Source organism: Apium graveolens, chromosome 3, assembly GCF_009905375.1.
Source record: "Apium graveolens cultivar Ventura chromosome 3, ASM990537v1, whole genome shotgun sequence".
NCBI classification, from domain to species: domain Eukaryota; kingdom Viridiplantae; phylum Streptophyta; class Magnoliopsida; order Apiales; family Apiaceae; genus Apium; species Apium graveolens.
In genome coordinates, this window is record NC_133649.1 from 263,965,415 (window position 1) to 263,976,484 (window position 11,070).

The following is an 11,070-nucleotide window of genomic DNA, read 5'->3' on the forward strand; positions in this document are numbered from 1 at the left end:
GAGGGTAGACTTGAAATGCTGCTCATCACATTCCTTAGAAAACACCCAAGATGGAATGTTGGAACTCGAGCTAGGGCATGCTTCTCCCCCTATGTCCATAAACCCTTCTTCATCATCATCTTCATCCCCAAAGAAGTCTTCAGAGCCACCAGATGGATAATCATCATCAGCCTTGGGTGGCATGGTTGTGATGGCATCTTTGGCCCTTTGCAGAGAAGCAGTAGTATGTACTAGATTTAGCATTTTCTCAGCAGCCACATTGTCTTGTTCAGCTAGAACTTGATATGCTGAAATAAGGTGAGTAAACACCTCAGCTTCATAAGAAATAGAGTCTAAAACAACTTGATATTCTTGCTGAATTAGTTGTTTCTTTTCAGCCTCATTGACATCCATTAACTCACTTACAATGGGCTCTTCCCATTCTTGTGTACCTATTTTTCTCTCATTTTCTCTCTCTTTTTGCATCAAGGGCTCCCTTGGCTTACCACCCTCACACCCTCACCTTCACCTACTAAGGTGGTACTCCCCTCACTCACTTTTGCCAGGCTGGAAAAAATAGCCTGCATTGTTTCTCTTATTTCCTCTCCTTTTACCTGAGAGCAACTTCAGCCTCTCACTATTTTCACTACCTTCCCTCAATCCTAGAAGTGATTGTACAATTACTAGCTCATCTACACTTATAACAATTGTTGAAAATTCAGCTTGTGTAGTGAGTACCGACGGATGAGGAACATCCATCGGGGTAGTAGTTAGGATAGCCGACGGATGATTGCTGTTAGGCACATCCGTCAGGATACAATCACTAGCCGATGGATGAATAATATCCATCGGAATAAAAGAATTGACAGAGTTTGAACTAGAAACTATTGTGGACTCTGTGCAGATTGATGATAATTTAGGCACAGAAGTCTCAATAGTTCCTGAAAGAATAAGCAAGTTAGCCAATAAATCATCTAGAAGATGATGCTCACTTGCACTGAATTTTGGCTTCCCCAACAGAGTTAAAGAAAGGGAATCATGAGTTGATGTGTGAATCATATCCACATCCAGAGAATTTGTGGGAGAGTCTTGTGTGTGAGGTGATTCAATTATTAAAGATTTTAGATGTGACTCCACATTTACAGGGAGCCACATCAACCTGACTTTGAGAAGGTGCATGTACTGAGTCTTTGACTACAATAGGCACTGTGTGTGCATCCTGTATAACCCCAGTGTGTTTAGATTTCTTCTTTCTAGCATAGGTTTAGGGTGGGCTTATGTCTCTTACCCTCTAGGTATGTGCTCTTGGCTAAGAGCTTTGTTCAATAGTCACATCCTTTTGGGAGGATGGAACTAGTAGTGAGCTAATTTCCTTATTAATCACTACAGTTTGTTGGGAAACTGCAGTGTGGCTAGGCTGGGATTCACTCACCTCTCAACCTTATTCTTAGGGTTTCTTTGATGATCACCCTGTCCCTCACCAGACTTACCCACCTTCACACTCCCCTCTTTTGTTTTGGTAGATTTTGAAACTGGCATCTTTTGAGAGACACCAGAGTGTGGTTTCTTTAACTTGGTTTTTGAAGATTTGGATTTTGTGGTTTGGGTAGACATCTGTTGGGTCATTGACACAGATGCCATAGCCACAGTCAATGTCAAAGAAATTTGAGAGATAGAAGGAGCAGGGGCAGATGCATTTACCTCACTTACCTGAGGACCCTCCACGATAGGAAAATAAACCAGGGGCACCTCCTTGTGGTGTTCAGCTCTGTTTAAATCTGCAATTATTCTCCTCTCTTGAACCCAACAATCCAGTTTGTTGGTTGGATTCTCAATTACAAGATCCTCACATACATGGTTAGCAATAATCATAAGGAATCTAGCATAATAAACATGCTTAGATCTTTTATTAATCTCCCCTAACTTGTATCCTAACTCAAACATGATGGCATCACCAAAATTGTAATACTTATCAGTAAGAAGCATGTAAAGCATGTTAAGCATTGTAGTGTTGACAGAATCAAAGTTGCTTATTTTACCAGAAAACACATTGGTAACTACATCACACAAATAGCTCCACTATTTCCTAAGACCTAGCCTCCTAATTTCACTTAACTTAGTGGTAGGAAGTGCATAGCCCATGAAATTAAGCAAATTAACTATATCAGCATATGTGTGTGGTTTAGTAGTAGTGTTATCTGGAATCTTAAAGCATGTTTTGATAATATCACTGTTAATGCAATGATCCTTACCTTTGATAGAGAGAGTAATAGTTTTGTCACTAGCCTGATAAACAGCAGTAGTCCACATCTCCTCCACAACTTCACAGTAAAATGTGGGTGATTCCAGCATGGCATAGCTAAGCTTGCATCCCTTCACAAAATCCATCATTTTGTGATAATTTTTAGATGAATCCTGCATAGGTCATCCGTCGGGACTATTATAGGACATTCGTCGAGTGCTACAAAATCACTAAGTTAAATCTACCTAAGGTGTTTTGTTCAACTTATCATCAAGTTCACAACATATTCATAACAAATAATAATTCAAAATGTCTAAAATTATTACATTATAGTGTTCTCTATAGGGCACAAACAGTAACAATCTCCCACTTGCACTAAAGCCAATCACCCGTGTATGTAAAATTCATGGAACTAATATGATCCATCGTACTTCTGCTGCGACAAAACTTTAATCAGTGGGTCTGCAACATTATCATTACTATGCATTTTACATATATATCTCCTTGATCATGCTTTACATATTAAGTACAACTCATACATTATAGTGGAACAAATTTTAACCATAACCACTTGAATTTTGATGCAAAACAAAACTTCATGTTTAGTCTCCTCAAATATAAAAATATACTATTAAAATAACGAATCAAACTAGCGAATCAAAAAACATGTTGTGCTGATAATGTGTAGTAGAATATAATATAAAATAAACAAATATTGAATAGAAAGAGTTTGAGAGGGAGAAATGATAATTTGTATATATTAATGTGTATTTACATTCTCGAGGATATTTATATTACATAAGTGACAAGAAACTGGAAAGCTAAAATTTATAAATGAAAAGCCAAAAAATTTGTACATAAAAACCAAAAATCTTGCTCTTGAAATGTCAAAAGTCTACATTTGAAAAGTGAACATTCGGGTATGTACTAGTAATAATTGAAAACCAATTCTTCCCTTCAAATTTAGAAATTATACATATGGCAGCCTATGGGTGTACATTTTTTTTAAATAAAAACAACAACATAAAATCTTTACAAAAAGTCGTTAAAATCGCTAATTTAATAATCTTAAATACTGTGAGGTAGATGGTAATCGTGGTAATGGAGATTAAAAAAAAAGATGATAGAGTTTTTTCGAGTAAGCTCCTGGACCTACAGGGTCTGTTTGGGATAATTTAAAAAATTTAACTTATCACTTAAAGTTGAAAAATGTTATATAATAATATGAATATCGTAACTTATAAGGTTATTTAGGTGTTTGGATAATTTTACATATAAATTATATAGTGTTTGGTAAATCATAATTTATAAGTTATAATTTTTTTATAAAAAATATAAATTACATGTTAATAATTTTAAAATAGTACAAATTGAAAAAGGAAAGAGGGAAAACAAAAAAAAAATAATAAATTACTAAAAACTAAGAATAAAGTAAAATATAAATAATACTCCCTATAAACATGAAGAAAATAAAACTTTCTATGTTTTTTTATTTGTTGATTTGACTATTGCACACATTTCAATGTGATTTGATCCGCTAGTTAGAAATATAATTTTACAAATTTCTTTTTTGTGAATTTAAATATAAGTTGTCTACTTTTATTTATAAAAATATTATAAACGACAGATTAAAATACATTATAATGTATACAAAAGTCAAAATGACAAATAAACAAAATGGAGGAAATATAATGATCGGATGGGGAAATCCGGGCCGTTGAAACTAAATGTGCAACAATCTTTCTCTTTGACTCCGTTTGGGAGTGCTGTTAGAAAAGGAGTTTTGTTAAAAACTGTTATGTTGTGAGAAAAAGTGCTGGCGAGAAAAGTGCTGTTAGAAAAATTAAATGATTGTTTGGTAAATTTTTTAAATTATAAATATTTTGAGATATAATATATAAATATAATATTTTTGAGAAGATTTGATAATGAAACTGATAACTACTTTCTGCAAAAGTTGAAAACAACTTTTTTCAAAAGTATTGGGAACATGTTTTTCCTAACATTAGCTTTTAAATCAAAAACGCTTCTCTAGATAGCAGATTTTAGAATTTACCAAATATTTTTCTGTCAGTTTTTCAACAAAAAGCAGTTGGCCTTGGTGTGTTTGAATTCGCAGGAGTAATTATCAGAAAATGAAATAAGCTGATGAACCGAATGTTAGATAGTACTACTTTCTAATTATGGTCACATATGGACTAAATATGGTCCATCCATATATTTGCCAAACAGGATCAAGATTTTCTAAACGGGCTTTGAGCCCACATATGATGAAATTTGTTATTATTCCCAAACAGGCACATAGTCGCTTACACCCTCCATTCTTGCAAGAATTGAACCAATCATATGAACGAGCTCTTGCAGATTACTGCTCTCCCACACATTTCTTTACTTTACGTGTTTTTGTTTGACACGTATTTTAAGTTTAATATAAAATATAATTTTATTATTAATTTTAAAATCATTTTTTTTATTTTAAAATTTGAACATTATATTTTTATTTTAAAAAAATTAGACAATTACATTTTACAAGAGTTTTAAAGTTTGTGCCGATCCCTCGTCCCCCAATATAAAAAATTGGGTAGGATCAAGGGAGTTCTAGGCTATCTCATGTTGCTCAATGGGTGTAAGTATCAAATTTACCACTATAGAGAAATATCAAATTTACTACTGATTAATTCGGAGTCTCAAATTGACTATTTTTCACATATAATTGCTAATTTTTTGTGATAAATTTTAAATATTGTTAGTTTATGACCGACTTAAAAGTGACCAGTTTGATACCCATCGACTTGAAAGTTGCCAGTTTGAGATCGCAAATTTGTCGGCGATAAATTTGAAATTTTGCTAATATAAAACAGTGAACTTGATAATTAACCCAAAAGAATACTCCCATGGGGCACAAATCCTATTTACATCCAACCAACAACGTATGTAATATTGCAACAGAACCCAGTCCCACCCATCTTTAATTTGTTCCAGAAGTTAACACTTTTGTATAAGAAGTGTAAGAAATCCGATATATTATCACACCTTTGTAAGTACAGACTTAAATATAGAATTAAAAACAAGATACAGAAATTATTTTAATACATTTCCTAAAGATGAAATCAAACTGTAATCTCCTCAAAATTATCAACATCTCTCTCTACAACAATAATCACACCAATGCAATTAACAAAAGCTCCCGAAACATATATTATGGGTAAGGGTAAAGATTATATGAAAAACTATACACCTGGTTAAAAGGACTATGCAGGACTCTTACAACCACAACATAAAAGCCCATTTAACACTGAAAGCACCAAAAGATCACAACCCCATGTGTTTTTCTCTCATGAATAACTGGCTATACGGGAATAGCATCAATCTTTGAAGAATCTTCGCATCTTATAACAATTCCTTCAAGGTGCGCAGGAAGAACGCACTTGGACCACAGGCAGCCTGTAGGTACTGGATCCGGAGGAGGTACAATCATCAATACATTATCATTTCGCTGTACAACTCCCATTACACTTACAGTACTGCCTTCTTTAATATACCTGTTATAATGAGAGAGCTAAATTTATTTCCAGCTGAAAGACACAGCAATACATCTTTAAAAACATTTTTTCCAATTAACTGACGAACAGGATCAGATATATTGTTAAGTAAACTTTACTTAATGCAAGCATACATTTGGCTTGTTTAAATTGTATATATAACTATCCATGCTATTTTATTGAGTGTAAAATCATACAAATGATAACAAGACCGTATTCCTATAACATGAGGTTAATGGTTACCCTTCTTTTAATCGCATTACTCGATCATCACCAGAAAGATTTCTCTTCCCTAGCCACCTCACAAATTCTGGGGACATATCCCGGTTTGACTGATTGATATCAACAGCAATTGATTCATCAACATAAGGAGTCACCTTAGCACCGGATCCTGCCTTTACCAGTGCCCTTAACCCAGATTGAAAATCTGAAATGTAGAAATCAACCACATGCCTCTGCAATTATAGAAAGGATAACCCAGTCTTGTAAAATTTATGTATATGTGAAGGTTGTTTGGAGAGTGGCTATGATTGAAGATATAATTAATGTTCCAATCACAAAATGAACCTAGACATACTTAAGCAATGTAACATTATAGATAAAGAGAGAATTCAGCACTGGCATGCCGATCATAGTATTTCTCACCTCAACCGATCGGACACCCCAAGTAAATCGACGATGTGATGGATTAGCAGCTTTGGAATCCCATCCTCGGTATTCATACAGACTTGTGGATGTATAGACACAACGAGGAACTCTCTGGAATGATGATTCAAGAGGAATGTTTCCACACGTTACCACCTGCAAGAAATGAAAATCAGCAGCAAGAAACCTTTAGATACATTTCTACGTAAAATGGTATATGTTAAAACAAACAGATACATTTTATGTAAAATGGTAAATGTTAAATTAATCAAATAAATCTCTTAGAAAAAGAGTATTAACTGCACTAGGGAGAATGAGTTGAACATTCATCAACCAATAAAAATTGAACAATGAAGTTTGCAGATATATATCGGTCAGATATTACTTCAAGGCTATATAAAAAGTCTTCACTCCACTTCCCAGTTCCTACTCACCAAAACCTTTTGATTAAGGAGTTATTTCTATAATATAAGGCAACCACAAGCCATATACCAAGGAAAATTTTTAATTGTTTCAGTGGTAAATTAATGACAAGACATCGAGTTTTCAAGGTATATTAAACAAAGAAAACATATTTCCACTCAAGTTCATTGCTATAACTAATCAAAGAAGTGAATTCGAAACTTCCAACACAGAATTGAGAAAGTACTGATCGCATAAATATAGTAAGGCTTTTATATTTTAAAGATCTCAATATGAACATATCTTCGTAGTGATTCATGTTAGAATATAGCAAATGATACGATAACTGATATAAGGAATACTATTGATTATAACATATATATATATATACACTCAAGTTCATTGCTATAACTAATCAAAGAAGTGAATTCGAAACTTCCAACACAGAATTGAGAAAGTACTGCTCGCATAAATATAGTAAGGTTTTTATACTTTAAAGATCTCAATATGAACATATCTTCGTAGTGATTCATGTTAGAATATAGCAAATGATACGATAACTGATATAAGGAATACTATTGATTATAACATATATATATATATATATATATATTTAAATGCATATTTATGTCGGTATAAATTATCGTTACTGATTACCCATGAGCTTAAGCCTGAAGCTTCTACTGAAGGTCAATTAAAGAATTTATCAGAGAAGGAGACGTTACATACCCCTGAAACCTTGACAAACTGGCCATTCTTTGCAGTTCTGAGTTCGCAGTCCGGATAACGAGCAACGAAACCGGTAGCAGCTTTTGTTCCCCAGCAACTATTCCAGACAAACACAGTAGTTACAGCAACAAATAAAATAACAACAATAAAAAGAATGGAATTGCCAACTGCTGCTAAGATAAAAATGCCATCAAAAAATCCCATCACAAAGAGTAAAATAATGGACCAAAAGATTAGCTTCGGGAAGCTTTTGAAGAAGGAATTCTCGCTCTCCTGGCCAAGGTTGGTAACAGCTGGGTTTTGAAGTACAGATGCACTGCTTTGCTTGATTGATCCTGTAGAATCCAAAGGGCCAGAAGCTTTCCGAGGAGCTCCCGATGCATTAAGGGGCCCCGAAGTGATAGGACCAGATGTTATGAGTCCTGTAGTGGGAAGAACTGGTGGAAGGGGCCCAGAATTGTGTCGAGAGTTTGCTCCTTGAGGACCTGATGCCTTTTTCATTGGCTCCCCATGTTTATTTAGTGGACCAGAAGTGGTCTTTTTTATGGAAACAGAACCAGGAACACCGGCAGTAGAACCAGTACCCATCCGACCCCCAGAACTAGTGGTCATTGGATTAGAGTGTGAAGCAGCACCACCAAAAGAACCTGTCCTTGAAGGGGCACTATTTATAGGTCCAGATTTTCTCGATCTAGTATCCATAGATATATCAAACATCTTGCCAAGTTCTCCCGACTTTTTAATATCACCCCCAGTGTAAGGTACTGCTGTTGAGCTCATAGTAGGGGTCCTTTCTTTTGGCGGCTGCTCTGGGCGGCCTGACACATATAGGCCATTGCTTAACTGATGTGAGGGAAATCGGGAACCCATATAGCTACTTCAGTACCAAAAATGTCAATGACGTAAGCAAATCCAACAGCACAAAGACAAACTCCTAATGGAAAAATCTTCAGAAGCTAGCAGTCTCGAATCAAGAATATATGGGTACCTAATCAATAACAGATAATAATTATTACAAGTCCAAATAAAAAGGTCAATACAATGTTGTCGCTATCCGTAATTAGAAAAAACAATTTACATAATCTTTTATTGATTATAATCCAAAGAAATCCGGCCACTGAAGTCCTAATACCTGGGAAAGTATCTTGATTGAATTAATGTTATCGGCAATCGAGAAGAGAATTTCTGATTTAGGAAACTACAGATATATTCTTCTCTAATTGAATATCTAGTTAATTACTTGTGTTGTTTCGTGATAATGTCGGTAACAAAAAAACATACTATATGGGTAGGCGTAATTTATTAGCAAAAGCAAACAACAAATGTAGTGCAGATCTGGAAGCCAAGTTTATTATACATGCCAGTACATGATTTAAAAACAAAAAAGCAAACTCTTGATCAGCAAAATCTCAACCAAGTAGACCAAACTAAATGCACACATTGATCACAATTCAGAGAAATAGCAAAATCAAGACAACCTAAGAACAATGCAGGCACATAAATTAAGAAAGTAGTTGTACGAATAAAACCTCCTAGTCCTAGATCCAAAAAAAAACATAGGAAATAAGTAAAAAAAACAAAAGTAGTCATAAACAAGAGATGAGTGAAACAAAAACAAACAAACCCGTATACACAAATGATCAAAAACAGAATCATGTAACTTGAAAATCACATTTTGAAACAGAACAAAGTTCCAATCTTTATGCGAGAAAACCAAAACCCACAATTTATATTGACCGGAAGTGTGCTAATAATAGAGTGAAATAAAAAGAAATATGAAAAATAGACATTAAAAAGGATGAGATTGTATAGCACACCTGAAGAAGAGAGTATAGTTGGAATATGAAGAAGCTTGTACTGTACATGCTGTTGGATGAGAGAGAGAGAGAGAGAGAGTTCTTCAAAGGAGGGGGGCGGTGGGGGTTTCTAAATTAGTAGTATTTTCTTAAAATTTTTAGTCAGAAAACAAATACTACCACAACTACGACTCTACTTCTACTAGTTATGATTTGATTTATTTATTTACAGGGATTTATTTCTTCTCCCTGTTCCGTAAACTGGTCTTCTTTTTTAACTCATTTTTTCAAGTTGCACATTCTTATTTCTTTTTGTCATGTTCAATTATATTTAATGATGTGTAACATTACTTACTTGAAAAAATATTAATAATTACTTCTGTTTAACAAAAGGTAATCAATTAATTTTTATTAACTATAATGTTATTAGAAAAATGATGAAAAATCAAAATTTTCATTATTTTGAATTTTATTTAATAATATCAATAAATATGAAATAAAACATATACTCAAAAATCCGGGAAGATCTTTAGAATTGAGATTTCAAACAATCTCTCGTTAACATTAAATTTTATATTTATGTTGATATGATTAATAAAGTGTTTTAAAAATCGACGATTAATTCGGTAAAAAATTGAACTAAATAAACGAAAATCGGGTTAAAAATCAATTTTACGAAAATTGATCAAAAATCGATCTAAAATCAGATTAATCGGTAAAAAAATATAATTAATCCGTCTCAAAAATTGATCAAAAAATTGAAAAAAATATTTATGAAAATTAAAAAATATATAAATTTATAAAAATTATAAAAAATAATAAAAATCTCTTATACATATTTACAAGTCACTCCAATAACATATTAAACTAAAAACTAATATAAGCAAGGTTAGATTGGACACTAAAAATTATTCTCATGTAATGTGGCTTTGATTGATGTCAAGAAAAAAATGTGGCTTTGATAGTGATAGAATAATTACAATTTTTTTTTTTTATTAAAATTGAAATCCGTTATATTTAGTCTAAGTTAGGAGCTATTTAAAACCTAATGTAATAATACTAATAACATATCCCATGTATCCCTTAAAACCTTTGTAATAATGACGTAGTAATAAAGATTGACATAGAAGCGATGTTGTTATAATTTAGGCCTCAAAATCTGGCATAAAAAATGGGGGGGGGGGGGGGCACTAACTTGTTTTACATATGAATCTTGGTTTCTGGGTGGACAATGTTTTAGACTTGCTTAATGATTCTCTGTTGTTTGTCCCTACCAATAGTTATAGGAACCCTGCTGCTCAACTAATTCATCTCAATTTGTCTTCTCATCCATGTATTAGTTAACTCTCTTTACATTATTGTTAATCTTATATTATTGTTAATTAATTATATCAACTCCAATTATATCTACAGATTACTAACTGATTATGCTAAAGATAGTCATATCTCACAGGACGACTTGATCCAAGTCCAGCCTCGTACTAACTCGATTAAATAGTTCAAATATGATAAATCTAACCCCAATTTCGAGTCAAATTACATAAATAAATAAATTATATTATAATATTTATTTATTTATTTAGTTATATATTTTAAAACATAACTTATATAAAATTAGACTTGTAAGTTTCGGGAATAATTATTTTTTGGATTCAAAGCTCTGCTTAAAAACACATTTGAATTCAAGTGTAATTATTTTTAAACTAAATTCAAATATTTTGTAAAATTAATTCTA

General features: G+C 33.0%; 1 protein-coding gene across 2 annotated transcripts; it reads right to left on the reverse strand.

The window, feature by feature from the left end:
* Positions 1–5,294: 5,294 nt before the first annotated feature.
* On the reverse strand, positions 5,295–9,517 carry LOC141713275 (putative membrane protein At1g16860). 2 transcript variants are annotated; one of them, XM_074516604.1, is made up of 6 exons: positions 9,357–9,517; positions 7,766–8,527; positions 7,540–7,636; positions 6,409–6,564; positions 6,007–6,218; positions 5,295–5,763 (listed from the first exon to the last, which is right to left on the reverse strand). In XM_074516604.1, exons 2-6 carry the CDS (start codon positions 8,407–8,409, stop codon positions 5,571–5,573), a joined length of 1,302 nt encoding a protein of 433 aa, XP_074372705.1. In that variant the 5' UTR covers positions 8,410–8,527; positions 9,357–9,517; the 3' UTR covers positions 5,295–5,570. The 2 variants fall into 2 exon arrangements, with proteins under 2 accessions (XP_074372705.1, XP_074372704.1); XM_074516603.1 differs by having other exon boundaries at positions 7,540–8,527.
* Positions 9,518–11,070: the final 1,553 nt, after the last annotated feature.

Bases quoted from the DNA above. Each gene is read 5' to 3' on its own strand.
- LOC141713275 (XM_074516603.1), bottom strand. From the start codon at position 8,409: ATGGGTTCCCGATTTCCCTCACATCAGTTAAGCAATGGCCTATATGTG. The intron at 6,565-7,539 runs GTATGTAACGTC...CATTTCTTGCAG, and splicing joins AGTTTGTCAAGGTTTCAGGG to GTGGTAACGTGTGGAAACAT. The intron at 6,219-6,408 runs GTGAGAAATACT...CTATAATTGCAG, and splicing joins GGGGTGTCCGATCGGTTGAG to AGGCATGTGGTTGATTTCTA.